This window comes from Ipomoea nil, unplaced genomic scaffold, assembly GCF_001879475.1.
Source record: "Ipomoea nil cultivar Tokyo-kokei standard unplaced genomic scaffold, Asagao_1.1 scaffold0207, whole genome shotgun sequence".
NCBI classification, from domain to species: Eukaryota; Viridiplantae; Streptophyta; class Magnoliopsida; order Solanales; family Convolvulaceae; genus Ipomoea; species Ipomoea nil.
In genome coordinates, this window is record NW_017616635.1 from 221,569 (window position 1) to 245,736 (window position 24,168).

The window sequence follows — 24,168 nt, forward strand, 5'->3', positions numbered from 1 at the left end:
CTCATATGCGGCGGGGTCTTACGGTGCGGCGGTGCGGTCAAATTCCAGAATACACCAACAGTGTTAACAATATGCATCAACAGTGTAATAAAAACACACCCCAATGAAATGTAATAAAACATCACAAAATACACCACAGACTCAAAAAAATACACCATATAACTCACCACCCCCAATGGTGTATTTCCGAACAGTGTATGGTGTTTTTACTCACACCTAATGGTGTGTGTTTGGTGATGCAGGGCTCTGTTTACTCTGTTTTGTGTGGTGTATTTCCTAACGCTGATGGTGCATATTTGGTGAACTATTGGTGTTGCCGCACCGTAAGACACTGCCGCACCTGAACCCGCCTATATATATATATATATATATATATATATATATATATATATATATATATATATATATATATATATATATATATATATATATATATATATATATATATATATATATATATATATATATATATATATGCTATTTATATAATGTGAGGAAAACCTATGTTTTGAAGGTTCCCGTTAGGACTATGTCCTTTCGGAAGAAAAGAGAAAGAAAGAAGTTATGAGAAAGAGAAAGAAACAGTCACAGAAGACCGACAGTTTATTCTAGAAGTAACTTGGTAGAACAATCCCGAGTTGCTAGGTTGGATATACCCGCTGGGCTTGGAATCCTAATTAGGGGGTGTGCACACTGAAAGTACAATATCTGATTCCACCGAGATTAAGAAACACGAGTACCGGTTCTGTGGGCGAGAAGAGTATTAGGCCGGCCAGATTGCCGAGCCCGGATAGGTCCATTCACGATTCGTGAAGTTCCTACCTCCCCCACGAGTTCAGAAAGAAAGCAAGAAAGAAAGAAAGAAGAGAAAAGCGAGTCAAGTGACTCAACAGAGATCCTCCACATAAAAGTATTTCTTTTTAAATAAAGAGTGAGAGTATAAGTATACATATAGCATCATATCCTAATTTATATCATGGCATAGCATATGTCCTATCTTGTTTATATGAGAAATAAAGTATCATTCATTGCTTGAGTATTAGCATGAAAGCATGATCCTATATGTTAGCATCAGTTCATGTTAGTATCTATCTTGAAAGTATCAGTATGATTGTAAGAAGTGCATAGTAGCCTTATAGAAGAATTGTATATATTTCCAGTACATGTATGTGCATAAGTATGTATTATGAGTTAATGCCTGTTGACATGAGAATATAGGTCGTTGAGCATATAGAAGTATATAAGTATATCTATTGAGATCTTTTGACTAAGTGTCTTGATTGCTTATGTTCATACTTAAGAATGTGTATGAATGCAAAACGTTTTCCAACCTATATTTATAGTATGTTACAAGGTTGAGTGGCTTTATACTTAGCATTATATGCTAACAGGTTTATTTTCCTATGTGTTTTATAACCCCTTTCAGGTGGACCCAGTACATGATGAGAGCGCGTATCGTATAGTAGTGTGTAGCTCTAGTGTTCATGTTTGATGCTAGATTAGTTTCTCTCTTATGTTAGAGAGTTCGGTGATTTTGGTTGTAGCTAGACTACAGTTATCTTTTAATGGTGCGTAGACACCGGGGATTGCTTCCCCTTTTCATGTTTTATGAGCTTAGACTCCAGTATTAGCAGTTTATGTTTAGGCTGTGCAGTTACTCATGAGTGGGTAGCTGTGGCGGTAACATTTCCCTTCAATTTATGTTTTGGATTCTATCCTAGTTTATGTTAATCCTTTGACTTTATCCTATTTAGAATGTTTAATTTATGGGCTCTAGAGTTTAGAAAAATGGGGTGTTACATAATTAGTTCGGGGCCGAGCTACCGATCTAATTCCCTTAGCTGAACAGGGCAGAGGCGTACCCAATGAACTCATGAATCTAAGGACACGTGGGCGAGCCACTTTAGGCTCCGACCTGGACCACTGCATGGGATCCACGTGCCACACATGCTGAGAGACCAGTACCTACTCCCTCCTCTCTCCTATAAATACCGCATTAATTGCAAGGACGCGGGGGGGGGGGGGGGGGGGGGGGGGACTTTTGGCAATTTCTACACACTATCTGTTAGTTCGGGAACCTCTGACCCACTATCAAGTCTTCCGAGCTTTTAAACTTAGGGACCTTAGCCAAAATCAACCCTAGCACCGTATTATGTAGTAGACACCCGTATTTACTACATCAATATATATATATATATATATATATATATATATATATATATATATATATATATATATATATATATATATATATATATATATATATATACTTAGGTGAGAACGCGAGAACAAATCGTGTGCATCCATCTAATATTATTTAATGGTCTGGATCAATCGCGTTCGCACACACTTAATCACGTTCGCACACACTTAATCGCATTCGCACACACTTAATCTAGATCAATCTAGACCATTAAATTTATTAGATTGATGCACAAGATTTGATCTCACAATGTCACCTAGACCAATCTAGATCAATCGCATTTGCACACACTTAAGCGCGTTCGCACACACTTAATCTAGACCATTACAATTAATTCGATTGATTTACAAGATTTGTTCTCACGTTCTCACTTAAACAAGTATTCTCATATGATCCTCTATATATATATATATATATATATATATATATATATATATATATATATATATATATATGAGAACACATTCCCACATGTGGACATGAGAATACATCTAGATCGTCCATTAAAGAGATTTTAATAGATCAAAATTTTCCTTATTTTTGGTATCATTATTTCCCTAATTAATTTACATGAGTGAAATTATTCTTCCAAAAGGTTGAACCCCAACTCTAAGGGCCCCACACTCCGCCTCGACAGAGCATCTGGGAAAATATAAATCATGGTAACTCTCACAAGAAGTCAAACTTATGACATTGAGGTTATGCATTCCCCAAAAAAAAAAAAATGACATTGAGGTTATGCAACTTAGTTAAAGTTGCCCTAAGTATTATTTGTTAAAGTTGCCCTAAGTATTATTTGTTAAAGTTTCATACAGATTGCTGCATACACTGTTAACATTCTTAAAATCAAGTTTTCTAGAATTAGGGAAAGTGTTTACAGTCTATGCAGCAATCTGTATGAAGCTTTTAATTTTTATGATCATTGCAACTTGCAAGCAACATCAATATCAATCACCGTCACATTCTTAGTGAAGGTATTATCTAATATTGCATGTCGGATCAAAATTTAAGGGTCAAAATGAGAAAATTTTACTTTTTGGGGACAAAATATTATCTAATATGAATACTATATATTAAAAAGTAAATTAATGTAATAGAACAGTTATAAAACACAAAGAACCAATAACATCTCCAGTAACGCTCAAACTCACAACCTTTCAAATGGAAGTCCAACCTATGTACCATTAGATCACATAGTCTTGATTATATAATACACATTTAATTGTGTATAAAAGTGCACATACACGCATAATGTGCGTGTATAAATTCACATGCACAGCATTTCACATTTAATTTCAACATGTACATGTATCTTTATTTTGTTAGGAAATTGATCAAAAAAATTTCGGAACTAGCGAAAAATCAATTAAGTTATTAAAAATTTCAATTAGACATCTCAATTTATCAATTGGATCAATTAGTTCGTTACCAGGTAATCAATTAAAATGTGTTGTGATGACATTTTTTTTTTTATTAAAATAAATATATTTCAAAATTAAAATAAAAAAAAATACTTTTACCAGTTTTGGATGGAGGATCTATGGTGGCTTTTCTGTTGAAACCAATAGTTTTTTTTTTTTTTAAAGAATTTTTATTTATTTATATATGTCAGCGTCAACTAGGATTCCATGTCACTATGACTGATTTTTAGCTGGAGTTTATAAGCAAATCAGCTCAATTGTATCAATTTCACAATTACTAGTTCAATTGTATCAATTGCATGCATATGTTGAAGTGTCTAATTGAATTTTTTTATGGTTTAGACCTAATTACTATTATATGTATACTTTTGATGGTTTATTTTACGTTTTTTTTTTCTTATTATTTATTATATTTTTATTATGCTTTATTGATTTTTATTTTTATTTTTTTATGACAAAGGAGAGATCTCGACGAGTAATAGTTAGACATTGAAGTGCACCAAATAAGCTGTGGTACTATGTGGAGTTGTCATATGGTTGAGATGAGTTTGTTGCACTTAGTTTGTTGTTGACTAGAATTGGAGTGGAGATTGACTTGCAACGTTCCATTCTAGATTTTTTTATGAGTAGGTATTTCAAGTTTGTACCTTCATCCCTTCAAAAAAAAAAAAAAAAGTTTGTACCTTCATTGAGAGTAGATAGTCAGAGAAAACCGCTACTCTCTTCCTGCTCATCCTCACCACCATCATTGCGGCTGCTGATCCGAAAATGGAAAATTGTTTGCTGCCTCCCACTTGTTACTTGTGTGCCCAAGTAATCTCACAATATCTTTAGTATGGGTTGCTGAAACTTTCTATGGTTGTATAATATTTATATGCCTATCACCATGTCCTTTCATGCTTTGATGTAAAGCTCACTAGCATCTATCCTGAAACTCTTCGCCGCCTAATTCCTGAACATGCTCAAAGGCAGAACTTATTCATGGCCTTACGCTCCTGGTCACAATTTGGAATTTCATTTATCCTGTTTGCTTCAGCAGTCTTAGTTAGGCGTGCACCAACTGTAAATTGTCCTATAATCTAGTGGTTGAAACCAAATATGTCAGGAAACTTTGAACTGTGACAGTTAATGAGCGCATCAATATAAAGTTCATTTTAGAACAAGGGCAGGGATTAATTAAAGAGTTCTACTACATATAAACTCTCAAATCATACTCCCTAAATTTGACTGATGTAGCAGGCACTGATATGCGATTTTTTTTATGTGGGCCCTAATACAAGTGTCTACATCAAAATTTTGTGTGTGAAAGTAAAAGTTGAGAGTAGGGATGGGAATAGGCCAGACCCCTTCATAGGGGCCTAAGGCCGGGCTTATTTAAGGCTTACATAGGCCTGACTTGTTTAGTAAAATGGTCAGACTTGAGCTCATTTTGAAGCCTATTAAACTAAACAGGCCAAACCTATTTATACCAAACTCGGCCTTCAGGCCTACATGCCTAGCCTATTTACACACACATATATAATTTATTTGTAATATTAAGTTAGTGTGTGTGTATATATATATATATATATATATATATATATATATTCTATTTTATATCTAATATATTTTTATATTTACAATATAATTCCAAACATATATAATTATCAAACCCTAACCCTTCACCTGCAAAATCGCATTCTAAATTCTGATTCAACTATAAACATTCTTGTTAGTCCTATTATAAGTGTTCTTATTGTTTAATTGTTCTTACTATTAAATATTTAATGAAGTGTCACGACTTAATTATGTGAGTTGATTGTTAACTATTTATGAGATTATATAGGATGACAATCAATAATACAATTAAATTCATTCCTAAACAAGTGCTCAACAAGCATGTTGAAGTTGTGACTTGTTTTATTTTATTTTATATATGTTTTAATACTACTAGTATTTTCACCCGTGCGATGCACTGAATGGAATTGTTGTAATATATTAAGAATATTTAAATCGATAAAGAGTTAATTTCACCAGAGGTCGCTTATCTTTCCTGCCAATTCCAAATTTAATCCTAGACTATAGTTATTAATTATTATGATTTATTCTATGTTATAATTCTTACGTTAATATTCTTACTATTATTATTAACACTTAATTAATTTTAAATATTATTTTTACCACTTATATTATTATTATTATTATTATTATTATTATTATTATTATTATTATTATTATTATTATTAGTTTCTTTTCAAGTTTTGATAGTATATAATGATCGTGACGCACACAATAATAGTATAACCCTAATTAAATATTCTTGTATTGTATTCCGTGAGTCACAATAATAATATAACAATAATTAAATATTCTTCAATTCTAATATTCTTCTAGGATTTCTATTACCATCATTAATTATTCTCTAATTTACCATAATTAAATAATTTGACCAATTATAAAGAGAGATTATCAAATAATGCACGGGACAATTTTTTAATTAAAAATTTTAAAAATTCATTAATAAAACAAAAGGTTCTCATAGTTTTTTTCTTAAAAACTATTTAATAAAGCATTTGTTTTTAGAAATTGGTGTGCCAAACTGCCTACGGCAGTTTGCGGTGGATAGATCTCGAAAAAATACGCGATTAAAAAAAAATATTTGTCCAAAACGGAAAACTGAGTCAAAAGTTATGCCTTGCCGAACTTTTGACACATCACAACTTTAACCCAGAATTATTGTACGAATGGAAAAGTAGAAATCAATATATTTTATTGGGAAGAGAGATTTTTTAGGAATTGGGCGGGAAGTTAAAATTCCAGGATTTTGTTATTATATAGAGTATAGGGTGTACAAAGGGAATTGTATTACACTATTTTAAAATTTTAGAATAGAATTTTCACCCAGAATTATTGTACGAATGAGAAAGTAGAAATCAATATATTTTATTGGGAAGAGAGATTTTTTAAGAATTGGGCTGGAAGTTAAAATTCTTATATATAGTATAGATGTACAAAGGGAATTGTATTACACTATTTTAAAATTTTATAATAGAATTTTCACCCAGAATTATTGTACGAATGGGAAAGTAGAAATCAATATATTTTATTAAAGTTTATACTATTATGTTTGCATTGTTTCGATATACTTATGTAGTTATATATTAATTTTGTATTAGCTAGGTATATTTCATAAATGCCAAGCACCTTGTACTTAGATGACAAGTATTGATCTCTCTCCTCATGAGATCGAGCCTTATGGAGGCGTATATTTTATAAATTATTTATAAATACTTATTAAAGTTTTTAAAAAGACTTAATATATAGGTTGTAAATAGGTTCAAAGTAAAACTTACTTTGAAGTTTTTTTAATAGCCTACATATTAAACAGACTTTTAAAAAGGCTTCAGGCCAGGCTCAACTCTTAAATTCTCGTAATAGGTCCAGACCTAATTTTCTATAGTAAAAAATAGAAATACATGTAGTATTTTCCTTAATTAAACACTTGCGAATAATAGATGGGTTATTTCACACTTCTTCCAAAAAAATTGGTAGGTTTTAGGGAAGTGTGCCGTCTTGAAATTGGTAGGAAGGCGCTAACAGGGATAACGGATTGTGAGAGTTTAGCTACGTCACTTTCACCGCAAGGGAACCCCCTACCGTAAGAAACTGTCTTTTAGTACAGCATACAAGCTCCCAAATTCTTCGTCTTTCCGCCAACCACAAGAAGGATCATCTCTACTGCGGCTCTTGCGTGTGCTCATTTCATATAGCTTCGCCTTTTTCTTTTTGTCGCTAAATGGATTTCGATTTATAACATTTCTTCCCATTTTATTCTTCGGATTTTGTTCTATCTTTGTTTTAGTTTTCATTCTGCACTTCCCCAGATTGAAAATCTGGCAAATTTAGGGGAAGGAGTGAATTTGCGGCCGCGATTGTGTTTTAGGCAAGCTGTTAGAGAGGCCCAGGAGGACGAAGAAGAGTGTAGGCCTTGGCGTAAGAGGCTCTCGATGGCTTTCAATAGGGTCTCCCTTTTAAAAATTATCCTTCTTCTTTTGCTTATTGCCGCCATTGCCACAGCTTGCTTCACTCTTCCTGTTGAAAAGGTCCGGCTTGGTTTTCTTTTGATTTGCACATTTTGAGTTGTTTTCTTGTTTGGATCGTACTGTTTATGATCTGGATGCTTCTTTTACTGTGCTTAATCGACAATTTGGATTCTCTTTATGCTGCTAAAAGCTCTTAAGTCTTAAATAAACATTTCTGTTCATGATACAGAATATTTGTTTATTTCTGAATTAGCCTGGACTGTTTTGATTAAGATTATTCTGATTATGTATATACCAACTACTTTGATTTGTTAATTGCTTGGATTTTGCTGTTTAGGCATTCACTCTTGGTGTTATATGGTCTCTTCTCATCACAATTTCCTAGTAATCTGTGATTTTGTTCAATGTATCTTACTTAAGCTGGTAGAAGTTAGTCTGCTAGGGAAGCTATTCCAGAAGGAAATCAGATATAGGCTGGTAGCTTTTCCTCTCTGTCTGACCTGACTTGTGAAAGTAGTGTGTTATAATAGAACTTGAAGAGATCAAGGTTTTCCTGAGGGGAAAAGTTTTACTCATCTTTCTTCATGTAATATGTTAAGAATTTCTAAGGGAAAATTGTAATTTAGGCCCCTCCAGCCAATTATCAATGTCACTCCTAAATGGCTGAATTATTAGTGGTGTAAATGTTGCCCCTCAATTTTCAAAACGTTACATATATTGCCCCTCCCTTAGTGTAAATGTTGCCCCTCAATTTTCCTCCCGTACGGTACGGGAGGGGCAATATATGTACCGTTTTGAGAATTGAGGAGCAACATTTACACCACTAATAATTCAAGAGTGACATACTGACATTGATAATTGGCATATTATGGAGGGGCATAAATTACAATTTTCCCAATTTCTAATTGTTGGAGCTGACATTTTGAAATGGAAAAGCTTAGTATTTAGGTCACCTGTCTGCCTATTTATATTGGAGTCATTATCATTCTTATGTAGCGGAGAACACCTTGCCTTTTGCAGATTTTAAAAGATTTCCTGATATGGGTAAAAGATGATCTTGGTCCTTGGGGTCCTCTTGTCCTGTAAGTATGACTTTAATCTGCAATTTGTTTATGAATCATGCCCAAGATAAAACATTGTTTGTTTCTTTCGGCTTATCTGAATTTTTCAGTGCTTCCTTCTTAAAGTTAACTTTGCTTTGTGCATCTTTCAGGGCTGTTGCATACATTCCTCTAACAGTGTTAGCAGTTCCTGCTTCAGTACTTACTGTAAGTTAGAATACTTTTTAAAACCACAATAGTTATATGTAAAGCAGTTAGCTCAATAGACTTAGCAAACTTTAAAGAACAACATGAGTACACATCAATAGAGATTAACTGGTATTCTGTGACCGATTCCTTTACACTGCCATAGTAATTTTCATTTCCTTCTAATTCCTGTTTTGAAATTTAGATTAAATGTTCTTGAGTATTTACCACAAGTATTCCTGTATCTTTGTCTTCCTAATTAAACTCAAACTGGTACCTGGTATATCTTTCAGTTAGGTGGTGGTTATCTGTTTGGGTTGCCTGTGGGTTTTGTTGCTGATTCTATTGGTGCTACAATTGGTGCTGCTGCAGCTTTCCTTCTTGGAAGAACGGTAACTATTCATCTTGAAATACTAGAATAAATAGAGGTACAGATGCTATATAGAACCTTGTTTAAGTAATATTTTTGGAGAAGTGATGTTTTTGCTGGGATCGGTGAAATGCTTGTTTTGAATTATAGAATAAACTTCATTAAAACTTCCTATTCTCTATATTTACCCATTGTTTTCTCTAATGCATGACTTTTTGACTTTGAGAAACCTTAATGCTGTCAGCTACTGCAAGTTTGCTTCTCAGCAGATTATTTAATGGGTTATTACAGATTGGGAGGTCATTTGTTATCTCCAAGTTGAAAGACTATCCACAGTTTCGTGCAGTTGCAATTGCAATTCGAAGGTCTGGCTTTAAGGTTAGTGTATGTTGGGACCTTATAGTTCGTCTTTTATCAGTTTATCTTTGTAATTTATTGAAAGTTGAAGGAGATTAGTGTGGATGTAATATAACTTCACGTCTTATTTACAGATTGTTTTGCTGCTACGCCTTGTTCCTTTCCTTCCGTTCAACATGCTGAACTACCTCTTGTCCGTGACACCAGTTCCCATTATGGAATATGTGCTAGCTTCATGGCTGGGAATGATGGTTGGCACTCCTTCTAATTCTATGCATGCATGTCTCTATGTGTGTCTCTATATATAGCCCTTTCTGAAATTTTTTTTTTGGTAATTTTCCATATGCACAAAACTCTCCTGACGATTTCTTCATCATCCAGTAAGCCATAGCAAATACCATAATATTGAACTCAAGTATTACACTGGTTGCCATATACAGATATACTATATTTCAATTTATTGTTAGATTAAAATGTTCAGTATGTTTGAAACTTGTTTTCTTCAATGAGAAGACATAAGGTGATATATAGTTGGGACTTGAACATGAGATTTTATGTTATCTCAGGAATTTCTTGGGAAATATGCATATCTCTCATAATTGTAGCCAATGCTAAGAATGGAATAAGCATCCTGAATGGGGATTCCATAATTGTGGCTCTTTGTATAAGATTCGGATAATATTATTGTTGAGTCCATGAGCCACAATAATGCTAGAATGACGTACTGGATATGAAGTAGGCTGTGTCTCTTTATGGAGTCTTGTGAATTCCAGACTCCCAATACTCATAATGGATTGGAGATAGCTGTGGGTGTTATATGTGAAAATTCTAAGACCAAAATAAGTGGATCTGTGAGTTATAAGGAGAAAATATTTTGTTTCCTTGGATTCTTACTGTAACATAAGACTATTGTCTGGGATCAGGGTCGTCTTTAGCTCTCATGCCTGTCAGTTTGCATATTGTTGGCCTGGTTTATGTGTAAACTGCAAACACGCCTGACATGCAGATTCTTCACTGATCAGATAATTAGTTTGCTATTTAAATCTGATATGTGTTGTTCTATTCTTTGTATTGCAGCCAATTACTTTTGCACTGGTGTACGTTGGAACAACTCTGAAGGACCTTTCTGATGTAACACACGGGTGGGGTGAATTCTCAAAAACCCGTTGGGTAAGACTAGCTGAAATTCATATCTAAATTTAAGAAGTGTTATAACCACATTCACTTTCTCACCCTTTTGGTCAAAAACTTGCATAAAATCTTGATGTTTGACATATTAGTCTTTTGATATCTGCGTCTACTTCTGGTGTAGGTATTCATTGTGTTGGGCCTTCTGGTGTCTGGTAAGTCTAAAGACTTTGCTAAGTTTTATAACGTAGAAACAGAGTTTAGAAATCACAGAAACTGTCTTCAGGCCGGGATTCATATTATAAAACAAGTAAACAGTGAAGTTTTCAAGATACTAAAGCATATTCTCGTGGTTCTTTCAATCATCAAACTTAGTACTAGGTTGTTCTAAATCTAACTACTGGAAATGCGAAACTGATCTTCGAATCCGTTGCAGTGGTTTTAATGATATGCGTTACAAGAGTAGCAAAGGCTGCGCTAGAAAAAGCATTGGCTGAAAACGACGATGTTGATGACATATTGGAATCACCAGAGCTACCCGTTGTGGCAGATCCTCCTGGAAATCTCAACCAGCCGCTTATAATCAAGATAGATGATGCTCGGGATAATCATGAAAATTGAATGTTGTAATATCTGTAAATTCTATACCTGATGCAATGTTAGTGGTTATTTCTAGCTTCTGATACGCGTGTGGTGTTGATGCAGAGATTCTTCTCTTGTACAGTCGGATAATACTAATGTACTAAGCTTGGACAGAAATGGATAGCTTCTAATTCTTCAATTTTCTCAGTATACAGTTTTTTTTTGGATAGTATTTTTGTGGAATATCATTCCTCCCAAATTTGAGATAATGTGATTTTTTTTTTTTTTTAAAAAGAAACATTTTTAGTTCTTGAATTGCATTTTTTCAAATTTTTATGCCATTTACAATTCAACAGGCCATTTATCATAACCATTTTAGTATGTGTTACCAAATCATCACTCTTTGAGTTGAAAATAGCACGAGTCAGTATACTATTTAAATGACAAATTTGACCTTGCAAAATTAGGGGTTTTTGCACTTTTTTATTGAGAGCTAACAGAATTAGACTAAAAATGCTAGAGTATAAAAAATTAAGGGACTGAAATAATATTACTTAGAAATTGAGTCTACAGTGACAATATAACTCACAACTGTCATTTTTCTCTTAAAAATATAAAATTAAGAATGTAACAACTACCTTAAACATTCCCCAGCTAAGGGAATCTTCATTTGTTATTTTTTGGAATTTTTTTATGAGGCCAAGGTTGAAGTGGAGTAAAGGAGAGAGAAATGTGAAGAACTCTTATTACAATGCATGGTTTTTTGTGGGGTTCACTAAAAGAAAAAAAAATTAAAAACACATCATTCTAGTGCATGTTGTGCGCACTAAATGCATCTAGCCAGGCGCGTGCACTCCACACGTATTCTGAGCGCATAAAACAAGTTTGTTTTATTTTGTTTTTTTTTTTTCCTTCTATTTTCTTATCCATACATCGCTTGAAAAAAAAAATTAATAAAAAAAAAAAAAAAACTACTTCACTATTGAACTTGTTCTTTGTTTGGATGCATGTTTTGAACGTTAGTGCAAGCTAAGGTGGCATTGGCATGTCGTAATCTTGTCTGCCAAAGTGCAAAACCAACATGTGATATTGTGCTAAATTCCAGCCGTTGTAACCATGTATTCCAAACTCCTTCACAAATTATTAGATTGGTTGATTTGCCATCTTCGCCTGCCTTGCTCAACCTCACTCCATATCTCTAGGATTATATTTTAATCCAAAAATATTACACATTTTATGTCATTTACTCTTGATACGAATATCTAAATACACTCATATTTGATATTCGGTCATTTTATAATTTTATGAATGGTTCCTTGACTATTGATATTTACTAATTTTTATCTTTTGACTTTCAATTGGACCATAAATAATATTTGACTATTGATTTTTATCAATTTTTGTCATCGACTTTCAATATGACCATTTTATAGTCCCTTGACTAATAGAAGGGAAATTATCAAGTTACAATACAGAGGATTCAATTAGGTAAAATCATCAAAGTTGAAGACTCAATTAAGCACAAAAACATGTTTATGACTAAATAAAAAAAATCACTATAATCGATGATTAAATTAAGTATTAAGTCAATAAATAACCAGGACTATGTGGTCTAATGGTACCCGGGTTGGACTTCCATTTGGAAGATTATGAGTTCAAGCTTCAGTGGAGGCGTTATTGGTTCTTTGTCAGATATTACAATGTAATAGAGCCAGTAACTTTAAATGAATCACTTTAAAAATTATGATCATTTAACATTTAAATAAAAAATACAATAGAACTCTAATTTGAAAAATTTACCACCACCTTATTTATTTATTTTTTAAAGCAAGTCGAATAAAAATATTATCAATTTTGTCTTATGATTTAAGGATATCTTTAGCGACAACATAAAAAAGATATATTGTTAGTGCATTAAATATTACAAAGTAGTGTGAAGTAACTTGTAGTTGAATGACACCTTTATGAGATGTTTCGTTCATGGAAAATATTTTTCAAAGGAAAATATTTTCTTTAAAGTGGAGTAAAATGTTGCTTTCTAGTGTTTGGTTCATGGAATTCATGGATCGCCTATTTTACCCTTGTTTTCTTTTTTTAATTATATTACTCCTATTAATTTGTAGGGACATATAGATCTTTATACTCGTTATTCCTTACAATTCCAAATCTAACCAAACAATAGAATTAGTATTCCTAGTAATTCTTTTTCCACCAACCAAACAATGAAATTCATCTTCGTAATAATTATTTTTCCATGGAATTTCAATTCTACTTCCCTTAAAATATTTTCCGCGAACCAAACGAGCCCTTATAGTTTTCATGAGAGGTCACAGGTTCGAACCGGAATTAGTATTTTTGTTAAAATATAATATAAACGATTGTAACAGTTGACATAGCCATATTGTTTGAGACCATATGCACCCACCACGTGGCACGTGCTGATTTTTAAAGGCATAAAACACTTATTCACCACATCAATCATTTACTAGCAATTCCTAACCCAAATATCCAATTTCCACAAATCACTCTCCCAGTGGTGGCAGGCAATTTCTCAATGATTGATCTGAGGAATTGTGATTTCTGAAAAATGAAAAATTAGGGTTAGGGTTTGATGGTAAACAGTTGAGGTGATTGGAGAAGTCTTTTAGTCCTCTGAAACATTTGTCCAAATTCAAAATCCTCAATAGAATAGGAAAGCCTGAATACATCTGATAAATTATTATTCCACAATCTCCTACTACAGTACTAATATATGTGATCTACTATATAGCTTGGCAAAAAATTACAAAGATAAATGATATGTATGTGTATATATATATATATATATATATATATATATATATATATATATATAGATCCCAAGCCTTGTATTCATTTATCCAAAAAATATTACCCCTCCCTCCTATCAGTGTTGCCGGGGCGCGATAAACGCAGCCTGGAACCGATGCTGCTATCTCGTGCACAGCGCGTTGAGCAGCACGTGACACAGCATCAGGTCCACAAAGTACTGGTGTCCTATCTGCCCATCCCTCCACCGGTACTTGAGCGGGGCGCGGCCGTAGTGGACCCCGTCATTGCACCGGTTGTCGTAGTGCCACGGGTAGGTCATGTCAAAATCGTCAATGACCCGGTTTAGGACACCGTACGCCTTCAGTTTATCCAAGACTACCCCATTGAATGCCTCCATTTTGTGAGGATTGAAGGCTAGGCTTCGGGCATAGCCACCCGTTGTGATTGTAGTCCTATATATTACCTCGGGTGGCGCCAATCCTCGCTGCTTCACCGTTTCCACTATCTTGCTCCAAAAGGCGGCAGCATAGTCGGCACCTTGGATGAAAGATCTCAGATTAGGCCAATACACTCCATCGTGTAAACCCGAGTTCATGATGATGGTGTCGGGAACAACATTTCCCGAGAAATAACCTTTTAGCAGCTCCCGGTACTCTACATTTGATAATGAATTCAAGCCCAGATAGTTCGCGGTTGCGTTATGATGACCGTTGAAAATGCTTGTAAACCTGACCATTTGGGATGGGTTCTTGGGGTTGGTTATGTTCATGTCATACCTTCTCGGAACAGCCTTAACCTCGGATAACCCCAAAACGAAGTTAAGCATATTCCGGATGGTATCAACGTGGTTTGAATCGCCCCACCAGAAGATCCACCGGTTACTCAAACAATTCCATGCCTCTTCACTGGAATACATCTTGAACGAGCAATGTGTCGAGTATACCCACCCATTGCTCTCCAGCGAACCTAGTGGACCGTCACACCATGGTTTTTGGCACGGGAAATTTGGTTCTTGGCATCTGTATCGCCCATCGTTGCTAATAGGGCAGCTATCATTCTTAGCGTGTCGAGTCCACCGCCCCGACCAAACGTCTCTAGCAAGATCAGACTTTCGGCACTGTGAAATTTCTGGTAACTCCGCTGAGGATTTATTGAATTTGATGGGGATCACACGGAGGACTTGATCGACTGCGAATCTTTGAGGCGAGAATTTCAATCCTTCATAGTGTCGAAACAATAGGATGATGGTGAGATTGTAGTCCCCTGCAAAATCAGGGTGGACTTGGAGGGAAAACTTGTAGGTACCATTGCCAAAATCCTCGATTGGAGGCCTCGACTTCCATTTCTCGCCAGAAAGATCAGTCTCGAAATAATCCCCACCTAAACAACGAGGCTTCCCCGAATCATCCAATGCCTGGAAAACGAATTCGTGAATATCCCCAGTCGACAACTTGATACTACTCTCACTACCATCTACGCCTCGAATCATTATACCCACAGTTTTCGACTCCCTACACGGTTCACCGCCTCGAGCCATCCACCTATCGAAAAGCATCGACGAATAGTTGGCTTCTAATTCAGCTGAAATCCAACTCAACGTACTTGTTCCTACCAATTCTTGATCTCCCACACTCAAATTCACCATAGCCATACTTCCATTTTCAGTTAAATTAACTTCACTTGGAACAATTTCTGGACCCAAATCCTCTTGGGGTTGGGTCAAATTCTCAAAAGTTTGGCTGAGATTCAGCAGAGAATGGGGTAAAAGTGAAACATTGGTAAAGGTAAAATCTTTGAAGGTTGGTCTAAATATCCCAGAGCTACTATTGAGTCTCAGAACACCAAAATCTTTCTGCAAGCTACCCACATTAACATTGACACCATCAATCCCCCACACAATCAACATTCCAAGAAAAAACCCTATTACCAACACCTTAAACCACCATTGAACTATGGGATTTGCCCTCAATATCCACCCAAAGTTCCCATTTTTCTCAGAAATCCCTGAACCCAACATTCTTACACAGTACACCCCACTAAAATCTTGAAAACGCTATCTATAGTCCAAGCACAAAAATTTGTTTGAACAAGATTCAACAAAAAAAATGATGGTACATTTTCAAGAAAAAACAAAAGCAAAAACTATGTATAAATGAGTAGAACTTACAGCAGAGAGAGAAGAGAAGGTCACAGAAAGTTGTGGGAACTTTATGATGGAGCTGAAAATTTCTTCTCTCACTAGAATAAATGTGCAGAGAGAAAGAAAGTAGAAGAAGAGGACCGACAGAAGAGGCAATAATGGAACCACGAAAAGAAGAGAGAAGGAAAGGTTTTCAAGTACAGGAAAAGAAGGGGGATAGGCTGAAACAGTGAAGATAAATAAAAATCATAAAATTTGATTTTTTTTGTAAACAATAAAATCTGATTCTTAATTAGTTAATACGTAGTTAATACGGAGTATTTGATTTGGTCTCTCAACTATTATGATTTCACCATTTTGATTATCGACTTCTAAGCTTGTTCAATTTCATTCCAACTATATAATTTTTATCTAAAATAATCTTTTATCCAAAATAAAATAGTCTTAATTATGATCATTTTGGTTAACAATTACATAATTAGGGATGAAATTAAGCAAGTCTGAAAGTTGACGACCAAAATGATGAAATCCTAATAATAGATGACCAAATCTAGTATTAACTCTTGTTAAAAGTTTTATTACTTCTAATCTTACAAAAGATTAGTATTAATTTTTTCAAGGGAAAAATATAATATTTACCTTTTAAGTATTAGTGATTAGTTATTTTAACTTGGGAAAATAGCACTTTTTCCCTCTGAGTTATGTACCTATAGCATTTTTCTCCCCTGAATTATTGAAGTGGCTATTTTTTCCCCCTGAAATGTTAAATGGACATATTTACCCTTAAAATAAATAATTCATTTATTTTTTTTCTCCAACAAATTATGACCATAATTGGGTTCAAACCAAACAAACACTATAGCAACCAAACCGAAATATTCTAATTACAATTTTGAATCGAAATCCGATATTTAGAGTTTATTAAAATCGTGAACCGGAACGGATTGTTCATGTTCCGAACTGAAAAAAATGAAATACATTTATTGTTGAATTTAGACTATTTTAAAATAAAAACTAAAATTTTAAAATGAAGACAGTTCAAAATCGCGAACCGGATCTGGAACCGCCGATTTATAGTTCAAGATTCAAATTTTTTATACATAATTTAAATAAATTGACATCTAAATATTGGATTTTAGATCTGAATCATAACCGGATACTTTTAATTCGATTGCTTTAGTGTCTGGTTCAGTTCAAACCGAACGGTGGTCATCCCTACGTATACGCAATAATTTGTTGGAGAAGTAAAATAAATAAAATGTTTACTTTAAGGATATAAATGTCAATTTAATATATCAAGGGGAAAAAGCACCACTTTTAGAATAATTGAGAGGGAAAAAGTGCTATAAGTATATAACTCAGGGCAAAAAGTGCCATTTTCCCTTTTAACTTTTATTTTTATGGTAAATAAATGTCACTTTTAAGTTTTAAGCCAATTACCACGTAGTGTGATGACATCCGGAATATCTATCTATTTGGATGGTCAAAGGTTTGAACCCATTTTAAATTATTATGCCAAGATCTTGGGGTCTAATGACACAAGCTGCCCCCTTATTGTAGCAGAGTCAGTAGTACTCAAAAAAAAAAAAATTGTTGTGAAGTTAACTCTTTTTTATAATTTTTTTTTAAAAAAAACCCATAATACTTTGGCGGAAGATTTACATACTTTATTAGTGTTAAGATTTTTTTTTTTTTTTTTTTTTTAGAAAAATTGCACTTTAATCCCACAATTGTGACCGAAATTTAAATTTAATCTTTTAATTATTTGAAGTATACATTTAATCCCCTAATTTTTATCAAAGTGGAAAATTTAGCATCAATGGCTAAATTCATAATCAATATGCAACATAATAATGTGTCTAATTTGATCTATGAAGAATCATATTTGTCAGATGAACAAATTTAAAGTACTAAATTTACACCATAAATAAATAAAAGATTAAACTTGCGCAACATCACAATTATGAGGCTAAAATTTATCATTTTTCTAAGCTTTTTAAATAGTTAATAGAATGGACAAAATTGCAGCGATTTGTAATATTTGTTTTACCCATGGAGAAAAGTCGTGCACCGACAAAGGGAGCTGTGAGGAGGCTGGCTGGCGCAGTCTGGCACGCAGCGCCGAGTGGGGGCATTTCTGTCCCTTTGCAAGATCCGCGTGGTCCAACAACAAACTCCAGCCGTTCCACGACACCCGCCGCGATAACATTTGTTCTTTCCAAACAATTAAATAAGAGAAATATTTTATATTTTATTTTATATTCGATGATGTGTGATATAATAATTTATTAAAAAATGGATTATTATTTTTATGAGTAATTCTACTTGTACGCTCTTAATTCCAATCATCATTTTCTACTTTCTATGATTTAGCATGCTTTGACTGGTTAATTTAATAGGAAGTAATGATTTTTGAACATTTTTTTTTTCTTTCAATTAAATTTGAATACAAGTGAGAGTAAAAATTGAGAGTAGGTTTTTGGAGTCCATGTAATATTTCTTCAATTTTTATTAGGACAATGTTATATTCCGTATATCTCTACATTATCATTCACAAATTTGTCACATTCTGATGTGACAAGTTATAATAGGTTGAGATTTGAAATAAAAAAGGGAATAAAATGAACCTATTAAAACTTGCTATATAGAGAGTAGGCCGTTTGTGTGTGGTAGTTGCCCCACTATAGAGGTTCAATCCTATTATTCCTCATTTGTAATGGTAATAGAGGTGTCATTACACTACATAATAGTTGGGTTATAATAATAATAATAATAATAATAATAATAATAATAATAATAATAATAATAATAATAAAAGTTAATTCCATATTTGATCCTAGATTTATGTGTTAGTCCACTTTTAGTCTTTTTTTTTTTTTAATTAGAATATCCACATTTAGTCTTAGTATTTTCGAACACCGTGTGATGCATTTATGCATACCTAATGGTGTATGCCGCACTGACCGCACGGGAAGATCTGTTCTCATAGGAACTTGACCTTTACATATTAAAATTTAACATTTTGTCTTTAAAAAAAAATTAACATTTTGAAATAAAACTATTAGCATAATCATGATCTAGCATCTCATAATGAAATAGCAATATTGTTGCAAATCTCATAATAATAATAATAATAATAATAATAATAATAATAATAATAATAATAATAATAATAATAATAATAATAATAATAATTGCGGTGAAAGTAGCGGATAAAGGAGAAGAGAAAAGGGTTTTAATTGGAAAGGGTAAATTATTTCATTTATTTAAAATAATAAAGATAAAGATGGGAAAAAAGTTAGGGAGCTATAAGTTTATTTTGAAACGCTACCTAAGATAGCGTCCCAAAATAAGCTCTTATTTTAAGCTAGAAGCTTATTTTGGGAACATTACCAAACAAAACTTATAGCATATTAGTAGATTAAGGCTCTGTTTGGCAAACATAGTTGAAAAGCTATAAGCTAGGAGTTGAAAGCTGAAAATGAACTGAAAACTGAAAAGCTATAAGCTCAGAGCTGAAAATTGAAGAGCTCTTAAGCTAGCTGTTATGATTGAAAGTGTTTGGTAAAATTAGCTTTTTGATAAGCTGATAAACGTAAAAAGACTAAAAAGGACATCTTCATAAAATTTAAATTAGTTTGTTTACATATTAAAATTTAACATTTTGAAATAAAACTATTAACATAATCATAATATAACATTTCATAATGAAGTAGCAATATTGTTGCAAATCTAATAATAATAATAATAATAATAATAATAATAATATTTGCGGTGAAAGTTGCGGATAAATTAAAGGAGAAGAGAAAAGGGTTTTAATTGAGAAGGGTAAATTATGTCATTTCTTTAAAATAATAAGGATAAAGATGAAAAAAAAAAGTTAGGAAGCTAGGAGCTTATTTTGGGAACATTACCAAATAGAGCTTATAGCTTATTAGTAGCTTAAAATAAACTATAAGCTCCTAAATAAGCTCTGCCAAACAGAGCCTACATCCTGGGCCGTCATTATCATAAAAACTATAATGTACCATATATTGGATTATGCATTAGTGGATTAATAATTGACCCACACTGAACTATATATATATATATATATATATATATATATATATATATATATATATATATATATATATATATGAAAAATTATAAGGTGTCGATGGACACTTATGGTTTTTATACGCAGTATCATTCCAAAGTAAATGATGAAATATTTGAATTTGTATTGGGCACAAAGTTATCTTCACACTTTTGACTTTAAATTTGTACAAAAGGCACGATGTCAATTGACACCGTAACCGCCTTCTCCTCCACCCCCACACAAATATACTTTTGTATGAATACTAGTATAAAGTTCATGCCGAAAATATTTGTTAGAAGCGAAATTTTTTAAATATATTGAATAGAGATTGATATCCTTATTAATTCTCTTAGCATATGTTGCCTTACATCCCAAAAAATCTTAGCAAAATAAAAATTTTATATTAAAAAAAATTCATTCAAACCAACTAATGCAATTCCAGTAGTATTTGTATGATCAAATAGAAACCAACAAAATCCATTACTACAAAGTGAAGATACTTTGGTATTAACTCTAGCTTATTGGGGACATCATCCTAGACTAGGAAAGTATTTAATATTACAAAAAAAAAAAAAAAAAAAGAAGAACAAATTGTGATTAATATATAAATTTACTTATTGTATCTATGTTATGGCATAGGATCAGGCATTAAAAAATAAAAAATAAAAAACATTTTCTCCCTATCATACATGACATGCTAATTATGAATTGGACAAATTATCATTCCTCAATATGTAGTAGATGCCTATGAGTTGTTCGAACAAAAAAAAAAGAAAAAAACAAAATTTTCCAATCATTTCAAGTTCATCATCGTAGATCTTCTCAAAAGATTTTCAAGTTTCGTGAATTTTTGTAACAAAATTTTCCATTAAAGAGATCTAAAGAGATGAATTCACAATCCCATTTTTAGAAAGAGATACAAGATTAAATGATGGAATAAATTAGTCTAAATAATTGCAATGTCATTATTGTAAACAAATTCTTCAAGGACTATCTGAAGATGTGAAAAAATTCAACAAATGTCTCAATTAATAAGATAGAAGAATCTAAGAATCTTGTACTCTAATGGCACCAAGTTGAATTCTCACATGAGAGGTTATGGGTTCGAGCTTTCAGGGCGGGGCGGGTTGGGAAATATACTCTCCATTCCCCGAAAATTATTAAAATAAAAATTAAATAAATTAGCCTGTCACCAGTAACATAAAAATAATTAACTTTTAACTTGTCACCAGTAACACGGCAGGACGAAAATTATTAAAATAAAAATTAAATAAATTAATAAATTAGCCTGTCACAAGTAACACGGCGTCACGGCAGAACTAAAATTAATACATGTATTATAGTGAGGGACTAAAAATATTATTATCTCTTATTTAACAAATCTTATTTAACAAAAGTAAAAGATTATCCAACAATTTGACATCCGTGGTTGATATTTGGTTCGATATAATTGAAATTCAAAGTTCAAAATTCACATCCAATCTTTTGGGAAGAATAAAACAAGTTTTCAGTTGTCTATTTTCGCGTTCCTAAATTTTTTGTTTTTTTGAAAGCAACCAAATCAGTATATCTACTATCTAGTATCTATCTACTATCTATTTACTATACTAATAAGAGCCCAAGAGAGTTAGACCTATAATGAGTACAAAAAATGGCGGTCAAATTTTTTAATCAAATAAATGGCTCAGATTGATCAGATTTTAATTTTTCTTTTAGATTTTCAAATTTATCCTTAATGAATATGATTATCCGTTAACTTTTCCGTTAAATATTACCATATCCGTTAATTTCTGTTAGTCCACCGTTAACTTACTCATTGATTTCAATAAGAAAGGTCTTAGGTTCGAATCCCATCCCAATCAAAGTTAGCATAATTAGTACTCTATTTTACTCTTATTAAATTAACTAGTTTTTTTACGCGCTTTGCGCGAATGGGATAATGCCCAATAATTATTTTTAAATAAGTATTTCAAAGCATATCAATGCAATATTATATAGGAGATGTTCATGCAGAGGTAAATAAATGTTGAATTTGTTTATTTAAATCAGTAATTTAAAGTATATAAATGCAAGATAATATATGAGAGATTGATTATAATTGTCACTAAAATAAAAATTTGCAACTTTGTAATAACGCTAGTCTAAATACTTAGTCTTAAAGCGATAATCTAAATAAATACTACTTTTGGTTTAAATTTCTCTAATTCTTCTTAATTCTCTTTTGGGTAGCATTGTTATTGTTTTCATCTTTAGTACATGTCCTCTCTTTTTTTTTTTCTTTTTTTTTTTTATTGGTAGTGTGTCATGTGCAATTAGGTTACTGGTAGCAGCATAGAGGGATTCATCATGCAATGAGATTATGGTGTATGAAGTTTTAGATTTGTCTTGCTGTGTATATGACTAAGATTTTAGTTGTAATATGAACTCTTTAGCGTACAAACACCTATTGATATTTAGTAGTGGTAGTTTTTTCCCTTCATGTTTCATGTGTTGTGAGATGTGTGTCGTAGGTTATCATGTGAAAGTATTGAACAAAATATTAATATTTATTATATTTGTATAAAATACTTGGTAAATAAATAAATAAATAAATAAATAAATAAATAAATATATATATATATATATATATATATATATATATATATATATATATATATATATATATATAAATCATGTTTTGTATTATAACTTTGATATTTAATTACAAGATAATGTAAAAAAGAAGACAATGAACAATGTAGTGAATATATAAATTAATAAATTTGAAGGTAGGGAATCTTTGAATTGTAGAAAATAAAGATAATATAACTAATAAAATTATATTTCTTTTAAGTTTTTTTATAATGATTTTTTTTTTTAAATAAAGCATTATAGACATCTAATTCTAAATTTTTTTTTGAAAGTCATCTAATTCTAAATTAATTAAATGCATATGTATTATTTTTTGTTGTAGCTACTAATTTATTTAATTAATAAGAGTAATAAACTGTAGTACATACTTTTCTTCAACAATTATGAAATCAATGATTTTTTTAATTTCCATTCTTTGGTGAGACAAATTATTTTGAGAGTTTGTCCATGACAATTGCTACAATTGCTGTCAATAGAGGATGATAATAAATAATTCAAAATATATGGTAACAATAGATAGTAATATAATGATATAGTAAAAATTAACTTACAAATTTCTTTAGAAGTTTTCATGCATAACATATTTTTAACACATTTTAACATATTCATAATATATGTTTAACAATTATGCCAACTATACTTGGGATAAGGTTCGAACCTAAGACCTTATATAAATTAATAGTATGTTAAGAATAATAAATAGTTAACGGAATATTCCGTTACTAAAGTTTAAACTAACGGAATTTAGGGTTATTTAAGGGAAGAAAATAATATAATAGAGGGTAAATAAGGAAAATCATTAAAAGATACTAAAATCAAAATAATATGAACCATTCATTTTAAGAAACAATTAGTACCGACACTTTTTTTGTTCCAGTTAAGGGCCTAACATTATTCGCTCTTATTAGATTTGTAGAAATAATAATTTAGTAGTTACAACAAAAAATAATACATATGCGTTTCTTTAATTCATAATTATGTGTCTACAATGTCTTTATTCAAAAAAAAATTCATTATCAATAAATTAAATAAGAGAAATAATTTTATTAGTTATATTGTATTTATTTTTCTCCAATATAAAAATTCTTTACATTCAAATTCATCAATTGATTATATTCGCTACATTGTCCCTACAATGTCTTTATTAAAAAAAAATTATTCATTATCAATAAATTAATTAAGAGAAATAATTTTAT

General features: G+C 32.0%; 2 protein-coding genes across 2 annotated transcripts; one reads left to right on the forward strand and one right to left on the reverse strand.

Moving 5' to 3' along the window:
* The first annotated feature begins 7,190 nt into the window (after window positions 1-7,190).
* Window positions 7,191-11,596, forward strand: LOC109191428 (TVP38/TMEM64 family membrane protein slr0305-like). Its single transcript, XM_019342090.1, has 9 exons — window positions 7,191-7,706; window positions 8,667-8,728; window positions 8,860-8,914; window positions 9,187-9,285; window positions 9,555-9,641; window positions 9,755-9,871; window positions 10,698-10,790; window positions 10,933-10,963; window positions 11,185-11,596. Exons 1-9 carry the CDS (start codon window positions 7,611-7,613, stop codon window positions 11,367-11,369), a joined length of 825 nt encoding a protein of 274 aa, XP_019197635.1. The 5' UTR covers window positions 7,191-7,610; the 3' UTR covers window positions 11,370-11,596.
* Window positions 11,597-14,172: 2,576 nt separating this feature from the next.
* LOC109191422 lies at window positions 14,173-16,445 on the reverse strand. The gene has a single exon (XM_019342078.1). The coding sequence runs from the start codon at window positions 16,135-16,137 to the stop codon at window positions 14,281-14,283; it is 1,857 nt and encodes a 618-aa protein (XP_019197623.1). The 5' UTR covers window positions 16,138-16,445; the 3' UTR covers window positions 14,173-14,280.
* Between the last annotated feature and the right edge of the window lie 7,723 nt (window positions 16,446-24,168).

Bases quoted from the DNA above. Each gene is read 5' to 3' on its own strand.
- LOC109191428 (XM_019342090.1), top strand. From the start codon at position 7,611: ATGGCTTTCAATAGGGTCTCCCTTTTAAAAATTATCCTTCTTCTTTTG. The intron at 8,729-8,859 runs GTAAGTATGACT...TGCATCTTTCAG, and splicing joins CCTTGGGGTCCTCTTGTCCT to GGCTGTTGCATACATTCCTC. The intron at 8,915-9,186 runs GTAAGTTAGAAT...TATATCTTTCAG, and splicing joins TTCCTGCTTCAGTACTTACT to TTAGGTGGTGGTTATCTGTT.
- LOC109191422 (XM_019342078.1), bottom strand. From the start codon at position 16,137: ATGTTGGGTTCAGGGATTTCTGAGAAAAATGGGAACTTTGGGTGGATA.